The following is a 16,371-nucleotide window of genomic DNA, read 5'->3' as shown; positions in this document are numbered from 1 at the left end:
AGAAGCCTTTTCAGGTAATTGGAGAATGAGGCTGTACTGAATAATACAGGTAGTTCTAACATCTGTCTGTTCTTATATATACTTTTCCTATAGGCTTCAAAATAATTTTTCCTGCCTGTGTATTCCCAGCTTGTAACTGAAATCTCTTTGTACTGTGGTCATCTTGGTTGGTATATTTTTATGTTTAGATGCATTACCCCTGGGAGCCTCAGTTGACTAATAAGGGACTAGTTTTCCCAGAGAGGAGGTACTTTCTTGTTGGAAGAGTCGTTTGTTCAGCTTCTGTATCTCATCTTCCCATTTCTTAAAGATGGAACTAACTTTGATTTCCCCCACCTGTAAATATTCTGTTAAAAGCCATCTTTTAAAGTAACTTGTGTTAGGCTTTCCTCTAGGACAGGTAGATAATTCATACACCCTTTGGAAAATGAGAAACTGTGATGCGGAGGGGGCAAGTAGTAAACTCCATGATAAAAGGCTATTTATCTGAATTGGGGCTACAACTTACAAATCAATCACCCAAACCTTTCGCTGATTGACTGAAGGGAAGGTTTTAACTGGTAGGGTTGTGATTTAAAAGTGTGTTTGGTATTTTGTAAGATACTTTGCATAGCAAGATCTCAAGAAAGCAGCTCTGTTGCAGTTTTAGTGATTATGCAAATTTGTGAAACTATAATTTGTTAAAAGGCAGACATTCATTTTAGTTTAGCTGACAGTCCTAAACAGAACAGTGAAAGAAGCAAGGAATGCTTATAGAAAACAAAATTTAGCAGAGCAGGTTATCTGCCCAGGCAATAAATTATTTATTTTTTTTAAAAAAAATCTAATGGTTTTTGTTCTGATATCCTGCTTTAAACTACTGTAAGAGCTCTGGCTATGAAGCAGGGTCTGTATTTTCAAGTAACAGGATCAAAACCTACCTTACCATACTGCAGAACAAGATCTATCAGTTTGGGTCTGAGCAATTAGCACACAGGTAGCTGCTGTTATATGAAGCCTAAATGTTGATGTGTTTTTAAAACCTGAACTTCTGACTTTCAAAAAAAGCCACTGGTTGATGGCTTCCTGCTAGAGCAGGTAAGCTTTTGGCTATACAGCAAGGGGAAACAGATGAAGGAAGACTTCCACCTTGTATTTAACAAATACCATGGGCCAGTCCAGCTGTGCAGTATCTGAGCAGTCCAAACATAGATAACAAATCAGTGCTCATGGGTTTGTCCCCAGTGCTACCACTGAAGTCCATCTCTTTTTTGGCTCTCCATGTGTCTCAACTGCTCTGTTGGCATCCTCTCTGAGCAAGGAATAGCTTGGGGGAGGAGCAGGGAGGAAGGGACATTCTGTAAAAGCTCCCTTTTGGAAGAATGGCTTGTAACCATTGCATTATGAACAGTCTCACCTCTCAAATGGTAACTACTAAGGCTTACTATGTCTTCCTACAATGAACAATTCATAGATTTTCAAAGACCCAGAGAAGTGAATCGATATAATGTAAGAACTAAAAGACTAATATAAAGTGTAGATAAATGAGAGAGATCTTTGCACTAATTCCAAAGGGTTTATTACAGGGTCTTTCTCTCCAACCTGGGCTTTGATCCAGAAGTGTGAGGGGCTCCCTTTCAGCAGGTATCAACAGAGTACATGAACCGTGCATTGAAAAACATTTCCCTGTCTGAAAAGCATCTCAGTACCAGAACTGCTGCTACTTCTATGTGCATATTTGAGCATGTCTACTTTCTAGGAATTCTTCCACCTGACCTGCTTTTTGAAACTGAGAATTTATAAAGTGGATCTAAACTTTGGCTCTGCCCCAACTCCCTTCCAATCCAGTCTCTCTACATTAAAAAGCTGCTGGCTGTTCAGTTCTAGAAGACAGAATGTTGTGCACAATCTCTCAATGTTAAAGAGGAAGTGTGTTCTGGAAAAAGGGCAGAAAGACATACACACATGCATGGGTCTTAATCTACAACTTCACTACTTGGCTCCTAAGCGCACATGGTCTACTGAGGTGATGGAGTTAACCATATGCATCCACTGCTACATGGGAAGAAAATCAAGTGTGTCTACTCTCTTTCTCCCCTCCCCTTGCCTCACACTATCAGTTCTGGATAAAGCACTGTTTCTTGATGCCCTTCTACAGGGCAAAACTAAAAAACAAACTCTGTCTACCACTACTGATGGGAAAGGGCTGTAGCTCAGTGGTAGAGTCTGTTTGCTTGCAGAACATCCCTGGTACAATTCCTAGCATTTCCAGGTAGGGCTGCGAGTGTCTCCTGTCTGAAACCCCAGAGAGCCACTGCCAATCAGTATTGGCAATACTGAACTAAATGGACCAATGATCTGGTCCAGTGCTAACTTCTTCCAGTAGTCGGGACGAGTGGCAGTAAGGATCACTACTTATCCCTGCCATTGCCTCTTAGTTGTTCAGCAGCATGTCATCTCTTTGCAGCCTAGACAAGCAGTGGTGGCAGCAGAATGGCCTGGCTCTTACTCAGTCATACCCAAGGTGAGTATCTATCAGATTCCTGTTGACCGTCCTTGCTGAGGGCATCTGCTAATACCAATGCACTGCATACAGCACCAGGATATCCTTTTCAACTGAGTGGCAGGAAAGACAGTAGCCTATCCTTTTCCATTGCCCAGAACTACAAATGAGGAATCTGGTCTGGTGATAGTACTCTCCAATCAGATAAGTAGCTAACTACACACAGATGATTGCTATGAGTTCCTTCACTGTTTGTCCTGACTACCAGTGTCTTCCACTACTTAGGGGGAAGGACTGTAGTTCAGTGATACAGCTTCTGTTTCTATGCAGAAGGTCCCTGGTTCAATCACAGGCATTCCTAGCTAGGGCTGGGAGTGTCCCATCTGCACCCCTGGAGAGCTGCTGCCAGTCAGTGTGAACAATACTGTATTAGATGGACCAATGGCCTGATCCAGTATAAGGCAGTTTCCTAAGTTTCTAGGTAACCAATGGCAATGTCACCTAGAATCCTGTTACAGCAGCCTCCTAACGCTAGTAAGGGGAAGAGCCATTGTGAAGCCTTTATGGTGTGATTCTGCAAAGCAAGTGCCAAAATATGGAGGCTGTGTACATTGTGTGTGCTCGCTCTCCTAGTTCTGGGGCCTCTGGATCGGTAATGCTAAAGAGCAGAAAGACACATTCAGACCCCAGAATGTGGCCTTTTGTTAAGCACAGCGTTGTGGTGGTCTTGTGCAGTATGCTATTGCTGGCATGCAGTTGGCCATTTGGGTGTTCACCAAGAGGCAGTTGCCAACTGCAAGACTGACTTGGTGTGACAGCTGCTGAAAAGAGACATACAAAAATAACTCTGGTTAATGCACTACTGGATCATGGCCCTGGATAACAAGATTGCAATTGCTACTTGAATATGGGAAAAGGTTTGTTAAACAGTTTAGTTAGTTCATGTTCCCAGAATCTTTCTAGCTACCCCAAACCCCAAGATGGGCTGGACAGGATTAGGTTTGGTTCAATGGGAAATGAGACCTGGAGCTGGATAAATATAACACAATAGCTATGCAGAAATTGGTGTGAACATTGGTAGCCAATAGCAGTTAAGAACTAACACTGATAAGGCAGCGTTATACAATGCTTGAATTACTGTGGCAATCTTCTATGGCATCACAGAATCTAACTGCTGACATTTGTGACTGAGAAGTGCAGAAACTCCCCTCTGAAAATTTGGGAAGCTCTTAATACACCCTGTATATTAAAGCTAAAGAATCTGGCTGCGGTACTCCGCAATACCAAGTTATGGACAAGCCTGGCAGTATGCCTGCTCTGCCTTATGGCAAATCTGAATCCTACCTTGCGTTCCTAAGAGATTATTACTACTAGTCTGTTCTGCAAAACATGTACAACACTAGCTCTGATGTGCTGTCAGGCAACATCCCTGTCTCTTTTGCTTGGAGGATTAACTTTCTTTTTAATTACTTTAATTAGACTATTGTAAGTTACCCTCCATGCAGCTCACTAACAAGTGCTGTGAAGGTCAGTTCTGCCAGTACATTCCTAATTGCTTAGAAATCAGTGGACAAGAAAAACTTGCCTCATTGTGCTGAAGTGGGGTTGCTGGTTTAACTGCAGGCTCCAGGCTCTGATGCCTTTAAAAAGCTATATAGAAGGGAGGTGATCAGCAGGTGTTGTTTCTCTTAGTGATGTAGTAGGAGAAGATACATTTGTGGATTCTCCTTGCTACACTGCTTTTTAAGGCACAGCAGCTCTGTCCCATAGGATGTGTATGGCAACCACTGCCTTCCAGCTTGCTGGCGAGGCCTCCTGTAAAAGGGAGAGTGAACATGCAGAGCTGCATAGAATTTTAGCTATCCTTGAGACGAAAGCATTCTGAACACCTGAGAACACAACATAAAAGCTAAATACTGAAGATTTTATTCCTAGCGAAGTTTGTTAGTATACTATCTAGTTGGATCTATTTTTGTATCCCCATTTTATGCTCAGAACAAAGGCTTGGTGATTTAGGCAGGACAAGGATAACAAATGAACAAATCTATACTAATGTGCTCAGCACCTCAGCCTTCCCTTTGTGGGGTTTCAGTTAACCTGCAGAAGAACTACACATACCAGAAAGCTCTCCTGGAATTTGCACCAAGGTTTCCCATATAAGTGGACTGAAGCTTCATGACTAGATATGTAAGATCTAGAAGCAAGAAAGAACAAAACTTCTGATTGAGTGATTCTCTTCCCAGTTCCGTGTCTAACTAGAGACAAGTAGCTGTATGGAACAGTTTCCACTGCTTTTTGTTCATTTATCAACAATGCTCTGCAGTTTTATTTGTAGTACTTCAGACTCTACATGCAACCAAAAGTGTCTTGCAGTCTTTGTTCCCAGACCTGCTCTCCTATGTGGACTTGGAAGCCTGCTCTAACTGCAGGTTTGTATCACACTTCATTACACTGGGACAGTAAGAGCAACAGCTTTGTCCAAACCATTGTAGCAACTGCTCTCAAGTCAGCAATAAGCTGGTCTTTCCAGTTACTTTTTTGTGTTCAAAATACAGGAGAAGTAGAAATCACAAAATTATTAAACTGATTACAGTACAATGAAACATAATGGATTTTAACAAATAGTTTTGTATTATCCTGAAATTGGCTGTTCCAATGCTAAGTTTCTGTTGCTGTACTTAACTTTTGAAGATGCTCAAATATCTTTGGCATGAATTTGTTTATCTTGGAAGCATCTCCCTCTTGGTAATAGTAACTACTATGAGACCCTAAGGGTTGGGATTAAGTTTATGGTGGTGTAGATGGCAGGGCTGCCTTGCAGTATTTCTTCCAGACGGCTCTATTGTCTTGCTAATCTTCCAACCCACTCCCCTTTGACACAGCCGTATGACTGAAGGCAGAGATCATGACACTATTTCAAACAAATAAATAGTATATAACCTAAATTTACTTGCCTTTTTAATCTAGATCAGGGTTGACCAACTTATTGAGTGGAGTAGGGGTAGATTGACCTTGGCCTAGCTGCTCAAGGCCCAGCTGCTCAAGGCCCAGATCCCAGCCCCAGACATGACCTTATTGCCCCTTACCCCAGCAGCTTGGCCAGGGGAGCTGTTCTTCTCCCTGCCCCTCAAGTAGCTGACAAAGAAGGATATCTCTAAAGCCAAAGAGAGGCTAGGAAAGCCATGTCCTTTATTTCAGTGTGACATCTCCGCAAGCAAGAAGTGGAGTGTGGCTCCCTAGTATTTGCCTCTCCTCCCCTGCCAGACTGGGATTATGAGAAGCACTGGCGCATCTCACCTTGCAGGCATGCAAGGGGAGTGCTATCCTGGCTATAGATGAGACAAACCAATGGAACTCCCCTCCCCTGCAACTCTCAAAGCTACTGTGCTGCCCCTTGGCTGACTTGTATGTTGCATACTTTTGTGCCAGTCTCTCACACATAGTTCTCTGTAGACAATATTTCCACCAATAACCAGTAAGGGAAGCACTCCCAACCAATTTCCATCCCTGCTACCAAACATTAGTCTAGCATGGAGCTCATTCATGCTGGGGGGGGGGAATCAATGCTTGATCCAGAGGGGGCCTAGTTCTCTTATTTTATACTATCCCCCTCCCATGATTGTTTTTAGAAACCTAAAGGAGTGGTCTAAGTATGATGTAATATATTAATTTGATGTATTTTTGTTGTAACTCTAATTGCATAATTATTGAAATTGAAAAAAGGCTATAGGGAGTCATGGTGTGGCTAAAAGTGGAGGAAGTTGGGGGTGAGCGCTTCTAGATTTCATCAGGGATCCTCTGCCCTTTCACCCATAACTTGAGCACTGGATCAGATGCAACCCAAATTGTGACTACCTCCAAACATTGCTTCAACAGGCAGAGGACTAGGAGGAACAATCAATCTGGAAATGTTGACCACTCTCCTGTGCCTGGGGACTTGCTTGCATACCAGCAACTCTGTATGATGGTAGTGTGGGATTCTTTTAGGTGAACTCTATCCTGTCCATGGATAAATCTGGTGCTGTGTTTGCTTCACCCACCAAATAGCTCTTGTTAGCTGTGTTGAAAAATACAGGTGTGCAAACAAGAGCAGCAGCCTCACCACCATCACACACACACAAGGATGAAAATACCTTGCTGACTGGCAGCCTGTAGACAAGCACCCACTTCCACATACTCTGTGCAACTCTGGCTGAGTTTCCTACAAGTCTGCTGTCTGGCAGCAGCAGCCTGGCTTCCCAGAAGGCTAATTCCACAATCCTTAGTTCACACAAAGCTGTCCTGGGGATTTGCCACCTCAGCATACAGAGACAGAAGCAGCTTGCACTGTGCCAGTAGGGTAGATGTTACCTATCTAGATTCAGGGCCAAGAGGCACACTGGACTGGCTTCAGAACATCCTCTTTAGCCATGCCAGGTTCTAGCTCTTTCCTTGGCTCAAACTGCATTCTGCTTGCAGCACAGCTTCTGTTAAATTGTCCCACAATAACTCGGCACAGCTCTGCAAATTCACCCAAATGCCACCATCCTGCTGGAGAAACTCGATTTCTCTTGGAGGGCATAGCATCACCTACACTGTGATATTCTGTGGAATAGTGGTCAAAGCTGTCTACCGTTAGCCTCATGGGTTCTCTAGCATTACCCTGTCCCACCCTTGCGAGGCAGCCTTCTTGCAAGGGACATCTCAGCTCAGTAAGAGTATCCTACTCTGCTTTCATGCCATGATCTATTTATTTGTGTAGACTGCACAAAGGTTCACTTGACTGCCATCCTCCACCTGCTGGGAAGGGATGCCTGCATGTAACTGAAAACAGGCCCAGACAACATATGAAGGACAAGATAGAGCATGGTCCCAGGGTAGAGCCCCACTCCATTTTCCGCCCCACAGAGAAGCAAATGAGAGTGAAATGTTCAGAACACAAACAGAAGACTAGGCAGTATAAGCTGAGCACTGGTTAGTATTTATAGGAAAGGCCTTCCTTCATATATCTCATAAAGATGCAGGAAGGAGCTTGAATGGATGCAGCAAGCAAATAATGTGTGGGTGCACTAGTAACAAAAAGGTACACAATTGGTTCTGGTGGTTGTATGGAGTAAGGTGCATCCAACATATGGAATGGTGCTCCCCTAAGAAAAGAAGGGGGCACAGGAGTAAATATACAAGCAGCCTTCAGCATACTAGTGTGAACTATATACACAATGACTGTTGCATGCAAGTAAAAAGGTGGCCACTACCCATTGAAGGGATTCCTATAAGTAGAGCATACATGGATTGTGGATGTGGGCGCTTTCATGGTTTGAGGTGTGTAGATTTTGTTTTGGATGTAAGAAGGGGCTGGGTGAATGAAGGCATCGTTGGTACTGAAATGCGATGTGAGGATCTGGGCCTGACGGGTGCTGGATGTAGGGGAAGCAGGTGGCTTCAGTGAAGGGGGGAAGGCGAGAGCGAGACACACATGCACACACTCTCTCTGTGTATGCTAGGTCATGATCTAGACAGCTTGGATTCAAGGTGGATCTTGTGGTGACTGCAAGGCGCGCACTGGGTGCTGCTGGATGTATGGTGGCACGGGAGGGAGGGTGCTCATGCAATGTGCTGCGGGAACCGCATTCAGGAGGGCGATTCCAGCTGGCGGGGGAGTAGGGGCGAAAGGGTACCTTAGATGGATGAATGCGGGCAGTCCGATTCAGACGGAATCTGGGTGAAGGGTGGATCGCACCGCAAATGGATGCGGGGCGAGTGATCTAAGGGCAGAGGGGTGTGGATGCAGGCTCGGATCTGGGGGCAGGGCGGGATGTGAGCGCGCGCTCCCGGTACCTGTGAGCCTCTGCCCTGTTCCGCGCTGCTCGCCGCCGCCACCGCCTCGGGAATCTCTGGAAGGCCGGGCCCGGTGGGGGGCGCGGGCGGCTCTGGGGGGGCTGTTCCCCCCGCCCGGTCCCGTCGCGCCCCAGCCGCGCCCAACGCCTTATTCCGCCTGCGAGTCATGCCCGTCCTGTGTCCCACGCTGTCGCGCTCCCGCCGCTGCTAACGCCGCTGTCGTTGCCGCCGCCGCCGCTGCTGCTTTCAGACAGGACAACAGCCAATATGGCGGCGCGGCCCGTCCGGCCCCTGCCCGCGGGGGGAAGCCTCCGCCGCCATCGCCGGAGCGGGCAGTGCCTGGGCAGCGCGCCCCCCAGCGGCTGGAGGAGGCTCTGTTCTTGACGGCGAGCGCGTGTTCAGGGGACGCGCGGAGCTCGTCGAGGTGGTTCAGTGGGTCCGCTCCCTTCCAGCCGGGAGGTTGCTTAGTGAGGAGTGGAAGGCTCTGCTTTAAGTCTATCCCTTGTGAATGAAATCCTATCCCTAACCAAGTTACTGAAATGGTCATACCCCAGCCCCTTTAATAGTAAACACTGATCATCAGGTAAGCTTCAGCCTGAGCCCTCTGGGCTGTTGGACAGCATATCCCAAAAGTACAGTGCTAGCTGAGCAATTGCTCTTCAGCCCTCTAGAAGCCTAAACTATGCTGCCATCAATTTAGGCCTATCTCCGCTTGATGTCGCTCCGCTATTGGGGTCCCCCCCCCATCAGCATTATAGAGCACAAAGTGTAGGCATATCCTGCTTGCTAGGTGCACCTGGGCCTTAGAAGTAACCTTAACGGATCACTTCTAGGTGAAGATGTTAATCAAGTGACACTGGAGTGCTGTGAATGTTCCGACATAAAGGGACATTTCACAGTCCTTCTGAAAATTGGTGTCACATATAAAAGTCTTGCAAATTAAATTTTCATGCAGTTGAAAATGCCTATAGAATTGCTGCCAACAATACAATCAAAGTTGTTTTTTGGAAGGGGGAAAGAATATAAAGTCTAGTACAAAATTAATGAGGGGACATTATAAATCTAAAAAGTGAGTGAAGATGTACTATAAACAAGAAAAGACCTAGAAATCATACTAATAAATCAAATTCTATATTTAGAAATAATTCTCACATGTTAACCAATAACATTAAAACATATTTGAAAAATGGTCAAAGTATCTGGTATTATTATTATCAACATTTATTACCCACCCCTTCACCCAAAGGTCCCAGGGCAGGTTACAACAATTTTAAAATACAGCATTAAAAATAACAAAATAGGGTGGGTCCTTAAATATATGTCTCAGCTGTCAAAGGCCAGGGTAAAGAGTAACATCTTCAGTATTTGTCTAAAACGATGAAGCTGCCAGATGCACTTCAGTGGGGAGGGAGTTACACAACTAAGGGGCCATCCTCCCAAGCTTCTGAGGGTTGCAGAACGACCAGAAGGGCCCCCTCTGCTGACCTCAACACCTGAGAGGGGCTGTAGGAAAAGAAGCAATCTTTCAGATATTTGGGACCTAAATTGTTCAGGGCTTTAAGACTAGTGTGAGCATCTGGAATTGGACCCATAAATGAACTGGCAACCAATACAGCTGTTTTAAAACAGCTTATATGAAATCTAAAGGGAATTCCAGGCAGTAATCTGGCTGCTGCATTTTGGACCAATTAAAGTTTCTGAGTCATTTTCAAGGACAGCCCCACACAGAGCACATTACAATAACCCAGTCTAGATGTTAACAGAGCATGGAGCACTGTGGCCAAGTCTTCTCTGTCCAAAAGGGGCCAACACTGGCAAACCAGCCAGAGCTGGAAAAAGGCATTCTTAGCCACTGAGGCCACCTGAACCTCCAGTGACAATGTTGGATCAAAGACTACCCCCAAGCTGCAGAACTGTTCATTCAAGGGGAATGCAACTCCCTCCAGAACAAGCCGTATCCCCACCTCCATGAGAACTCTGGATACATAACATCTCTATAATTTCATTATTTAGCCTCCATTTATTGGCCCACATCCAGCCCATTGCCGCTTCCAAGCACCAATCTAACACCTCAACTGCATCTCCTGATTCAGATGGACCAGAGATAAAGTTGGATGTCATCTGCATATTGATGACACCTCACACCAGATCTGCCGATAACAGCTCCCAACAACTCCATACAGATGTTAAATAGCATAGGGGACAAGATGGAACCCTGCAAAACACCAGAGGATGGTTCCCATATTGCCGAACAGTAGCTTCCCATAACTACTTTTTGGAAGCAGCCCTGGAGATAGGACTGTTGTCAGCAGTATCAAAAGCAGCCAAGCGTTCAAGAAGAACAAGGAGGATCATACTCCCCTATCTCTCTCCCCTGACAGTGGATATCAACCAGGACAGTTTCAGCCACACTGCTACATCCCCCAGAGTGTTCAGGAATCCATCAGATTCCATAAGTCTCTTGAGGACAGACTGTGGCATAGCTACATTCAGCCCAAACCATCCATGATAACAGGTTCACAGTGAGTTCTCCAATCAATTGAATATTACCAATCCACTCTGTGGCAAAGACTAGGTTGAGGGTATGCCCAGCCACATGTGTTGGGCCATTAAGGTATTGAGACACCTCATAGTTGTCATGGAGATGTCCTGAACTGGCCCATTTAAGTCAGCCTCAGCATGGATATTGAAGTCCTTCAACACCACATCCAAGATTACCTCCCGCAACTCGGTTAGGGAGGTTGTAGCATAATGGGTGACAGTACACTAACAACATCCCTGTTCTGTCTGTCTGGCCCAGCACCACAAACAAACCCTTGAACCCAGACATCAGGCAGATTGGTCTCCTGGTGAGGGAGATGGAGTTTTTATGAATGATTACAACGCCCCCTCCCTCTGAGCTGGGATAGTGCCGTACCAAGTGCCCAGGTGGACACAGCCAGGTTAGTGCTAGGCCACCGAGCTCATCCGCCCAGGTCTCAGTTATATATGTTATGTCTGTGCCCACATCCATGACCAAATTGTGGATGACAGATGTTTTATTTGGAGCATTTAACACCACCACCACCACTAGGCGAGGAAGTTGACTGACTGACATCAAATTCTGAAACACAGCAAGTGAAGCAGAGAAAACAAGGGCTTTGTTGTAACTAGCCCTCATCCTCCCACCTATATACCTTTGCCCACCACCATATCTCCCCCTTACCTACCATCACAGAGATGGCAGTCCCACCCTCCATTCCTGGCCAAGATACATACTTCCCTAACCCACCTCTAAAAAAATGAATACAGCAAAGTGTAAGAGACAGCCAAACAAAAGTATCAGATGAGACTCACACCCCAGCTTTCTAGGACAAAAACTCACCATGCCCCCCACCCCTCCATCTCTCATTCAGGAAGGGCACAGTTTCATGAAGAACTGGACTCTCACTCCAAGGACATGAAACCACTTTCCACCAACACACACCATTCCAGACCACCTCCAGCCTTTCATCCTGGAAGCAATCTAAAGAAAACCACAGCAATCCCACCCCCAAGGAAAAAACAAGGAATCAACACCACACATAAAACACTGCCCTAAAAAACTAATTAAAAGGGGGTGAACCCATGCCCCCATCACACTCAAAAGAGATGATCCAGAAAGACCACCCACTTTAGTAAAATCTACTTTAGTGCCATGCCATCCAGCAACACCACTTGCTGTCCCCAGCAGGCTTGGTTTATATCCTTCGGGTCTGCTGTCCTGGGGAGTGCCCAGGGCAGCTGCAGCCATTCAGGCAGATGGAATACAGCCTCAGTGGGGCCTAATCCTGATGTTACTATCTCCCCAAAACAACAGCTTCTTGGAGGCAGCTGCTTCTGCAGTGGGTTGGCTCTGTACCTCTCCCCAATTTCCCTATCTCAGGTAGCTGCCTCTCCCCCATTCACAACCTCCTGCTGCTGCTAGTAGATTAGCTACAATAATTATTCTTTGTCTCAAAATTAGATCTGAGTAATCGGGATCTTCCTAATGTGGTTCCAGCTGCATTCCTCTTATGCACACACTTGAGGATAATTCCCATTGAACTCAATGACACTTCTGAGTAAGCATGCACAGAAGTGGCACATCACAGAAGGAGTTTGTCAGTTACAGTCAGGATCAGTCCTGACATGCAGCAGGGTGAAGTTAACCTCTTCAGGAAGCACCTGAGAGAGACTAGGAAGGCTGTGCACAGAACTTCAAACCTTTCCGTTTTTATGGGTGAGCTGGCCTTTTGGCATACAGTAGAGGACACTGTCCCTTCGTTCTATATCAATATAACTTGCATTACCAGTATATAATTCAACCTTCAATTATTTTATTACCATTGGCCAAAATGTGGATTGAAGTGTAAGAGTTCTGCCCCTTTCATTTTGGGAAGTAGCTGGCTATCCAGCTTTAAAAGACATTTCTGGATCTACACATGTCTCCTAACTGTCTATTTGATTATATCTGAATATCTGCTTTTTTCCAGTGCCCTTCCATACAAATTCTTAGACTATGTGACCTTAATCACCAGCTTCTCTTCAGTGCTTTCTAGCTCACCCATCTCTTTAAAGAGCAACTCTAGACTTTTTTGTTCATGATAAACTACTTGATACATTATCAGTTTTCAGAGATCTTGGTCTGAAAAATCTTCATGCAGTGTCAGTGACTTGTCACTGCCCAATTGTTGATGGATTCAAGATGAACCGACCATATAACACTAATCCTGTTCAAGTTACACTGTCTCCCTGTAGGCTTCGAAGCCCAATTCACAGTACTGGTTTTGACCTCTAAAGTTCTTTACAGCTCAGGAATATCTTCTGGACTGCTTTTGCCGATACAAGCATTGTTGTTTGTTGTTGTTATGTGCCTCCAAGTCGACTACAACTTATGGCGACCCTGTGAATCAGTGACCTCCAAGAGCATCTGTCATGAACCACCCTGTTCAGATCTTGTAAGTTCAGGTCTGCGGCTTCCTTTATGGAATCAATCCATCTCTTGTTTGGCCTTCCTCTTTTTCTACTTCCTTTTGTTTTTCCAAGCATTATTATCTTTTCTAATGAATCATGTCTTCTCATGATGTGTCCAAAGTATGATAACCTCAGTTTCATCATTTTAGCTTCTAGTGATAGTTCTGGTTTAATTTGTTCTAACACCCAATTATTTGTCTTTTTCGGAGTCCATGGTATCCGCAAAGCTCTTCTCCAACACCACATTTCAAATGAGCTGATTTTTCTCTTATCAGCTTTTTTCACTGTCCAACTTTCACATCCATACATAAAGATCGGAAATACCATGGTCTGAATGATCCTGACTTTAGTGTTCAGTGATACATCTTTGAATTTGAGGACCTTTTCTAGTTCTCTCACAGCTGCCCTCCCCAGTCCTAGCCTCCTTCTGATTTCTTGACTATTGTCTCCATTTTGGTTAATGACTGTGCCAAGGTATTGATGATCCTTGACAAGTTCAATGTTCTCATTGTCAACTTTAAAGTTACATAAATCTTCTGTTGTCATTACTGTAGTGTTTTTGACATACAGCTGTAGTCCTGCTTTTGTGCTTTCCTCTTGAACTTTCATCAGCATTCGTTTCAAATCATTAATGGTTTCTGCTAGTAGTATAGTATTGTCTGCATATTTTAAATTATTTATATTTCTCCCTCCAATTTTCACACCTTCTTCATCTTGGTCCAATCCTGCTTTCCGTATGATATGTTCTGCGTACATATTAAATAAATAGGGTGATAAAATACACCCCTGTCTCACACCCTTTCCAACTGGAAACCAGTCAGTTTCTCCATATTCTGTCCTTACAGTAGCCTCTTGTGCAGAGTATAGGTTGCGCATCAGGACAATCAGATGCTGTGGCACCCCCATTTCTTTTAAAGCATTCCATAGTTTTTCATGATCTACACAGTCAGAGGCTTTGCTGTAATCTATAAAGCACAGGGTGATTTCCTTCTGAAATTCCTGGATCTGTTTCATGATCCAACGTATGTTTGCGATACAATCTCTGGTACCTCTTCCCTTTCTAAATCCAGCTTGGACGTCTGGCATTTCTCACTCCATATATGGCAAGAGCCTTTGTTGTAGAATCTTAAGCATTACTTTACTTGCATGGGATATTAAGGCAATAGTTCCATCATTACTGCATTCCCTGAGATCTCCTTTCTTTGGAATTGGGATGTATATGGAATGCTTCCAGTCTGTGGGCCATTGTTTAGTCTTCCATATTTCTTGACAGATTTTACTCAGAATTTGGACTGATTCAGTCTCAGTAGCTTGTAGCAACTCTATTGGTATGCCATCTATTCCTGGTGATTTGTTTCTTCCAAGTATTTTAAGAGCAGCTTTCACCACGCGTTCTAAAATTTCTGGTTCTTCATCATATTGTTCCTCCGTGAATGAATCTGTCATCCTGGCATCTCTTTTATAGAGTTCTTCAGTGTATTGCTTCCATCTTCCTTTTATTTCATCTCGGTCAGTCAGTGTGTTTCCCTGTGGATTATTCAACATCCCTACTCTTGGTTTAAATTTCCATTTCATTTCTCTAATCTTTTGGAACAGGGCTCTTGTTCTACCCTTTTTGTTGTCTTCTATTTCTATACAGTAACTATTGTAATAGTTCTCTTTGTCCCTACGTACTAGTCGCTGTATTGTTGCATTTAGGGTTCTGACTGTGTTTCTGTCTCCTTTTGCTTTCCTTCTCTCTTTAACCATTTGAAGAGTTTCTTCAGTCATACCCAGACTTAAATTTTGTTATGAACACCTTTTCCAGGTCCCCCCACTGAGGGAGGCTCAGAGGATGGTGGCAATAGAGAGGGCCTTTTCAGTTGTGGCTCCCCATCTGTGGAATGTGCTTCCCAGTGAGGTCTGCCTGGCGCCTCCCTTCATTGACATCTTTTCAGCATCAGATAAAGACTTACCTTTTCCCCCAGGCATTAGATAGACTGAGATTATGTTCTTTGTTATTAGTATGCTGCCAAAGCTTCTTGTGGCTGTATGAGGGGGGTGTTGTTTTTTGTTTAATTTTATAGTATGATATATTTGTTTTATACGATGGTATATTATTTTTAACATTGTTGTAAGTTGCTCTTTGGGTAACAAGCAAATAATACATCTAATAAATAATAACAATAGTAGTAGTAGTAGTCTCAGTAATTCTCTGTAGTAATGCTTGTTTCAGAAGAGACCTCTGGACCTTCATGGTTTCTTTCCTCCAGACTAAAACAAAGTCTTTATTTTTCTTCTCTCAGTATTTATCTGAAATTGCCTCATAATGACTAGGCCCTGGTCATATGAACAGGGAAAGGTTACCATAGGCTACATACCAATTGATTGTCTCTCAAGCGATGGCTACAAGAACACCTCTTTAATGTTTCTGGAATACAAGATTCAGTGGTAAAATATGCCTTTGAACATGGGCTGAGTACATTTTTCTCCATCATGGAACCAAAATCATTCCCTACATGGCCAAGAGTAAGAGGAAGTAAACTCAAGGGTAGCTTGGCATGGCATGTTTTAAGAGCTGCTTGAGGCTCCTTCTGCTGAATAAACAAAGCAAAAATTAGTTGTTTTTAAAAGTGTATTGATACAAAACTATTTGCTTCCTTTAGCATGCTGCCTTAGAAAGCTCTCTGAAAAGCCTATTAACATGCATTTATTCTTGCTAAAAGGCTGCTTTGGTTACTTGAGTCTTGTGGCACTTTAGTTTTTAAAAGGTGCAACAAGTCTCTCTAATAATAAGACAATGCCTTGTTTCTGAAGCAGCCTTTCAGCAAAAGCAAATGCATATCCTGGGTTTAACAGAGCTCCTTCTGAGGCATGTTCTTGCCATTTCTTGAGGCATACATTTTGGGGGACTAGAGCCCACTTTAAGATAGTGTTAATCATCTCAAGTAGCCCATATATATCTAGGTAAGAAGAGGGAAAACATGAGGCCACAAAACCATGAAATGCAAAAGATACATTCTGTGACATTCCTATGCAAATCTCAAATGTATACAAGATAAGCACAGTTAACATTCACAACAGCAGCAACTGGTAATAACACACACTCTTCTCTGATT

General features: G+C 44.0%; 1 protein-coding gene across 4 annotated transcripts in view; it reads right to left on the bottom strand.

Moving 5' to 3' along the window:
* FAM193B (family with sequence similarity 193 member B) overlaps positions 1-12,032 on the bottom strand; it is a 36,130-nt gene extending 24,098 nt beyond the window's left edge. For 2 of the 4 annotated variants that reach the window (XM_061617610.1, XM_061617611.1), the window contains exon 1: positions 8,300-8,637. In XM_061617610.1, the coding sequence (XP_061473594.1) occupies positions 8,300-8,467 (168 nt within the window). In that variant the 5' untranslated portion in view covers positions 8,468-8,637. Of the gene's footprint in view, positions 1-8,299; positions 8,639-11,951 lie in introns of those variants that run through there. The other 2 variants (XM_061617612.1, XM_061617609.1) reach the window with 2 other exon arrangements.
* Positions 12,033-16,371: the final 4,339 nt, after the last annotated feature.

The sequence above is a fragment of the Rhineura floridana genome, chromosome 3 (assembly GCF_030035675.1).
Source record: "Rhineura floridana isolate rRhiFlo1 chromosome 3, rRhiFlo1.hap2, whole genome shotgun sequence".
Lineage (NCBI taxonomy): Eukaryota > Metazoa > Chordata > Lepidosauria > Squamata > Rhineuridae > Rhineura > Rhineura floridana.
Note: the sequence above shows the minus strand (reverse complement) of the source record. Positions and strands in the feature narration are given on the sequence as shown.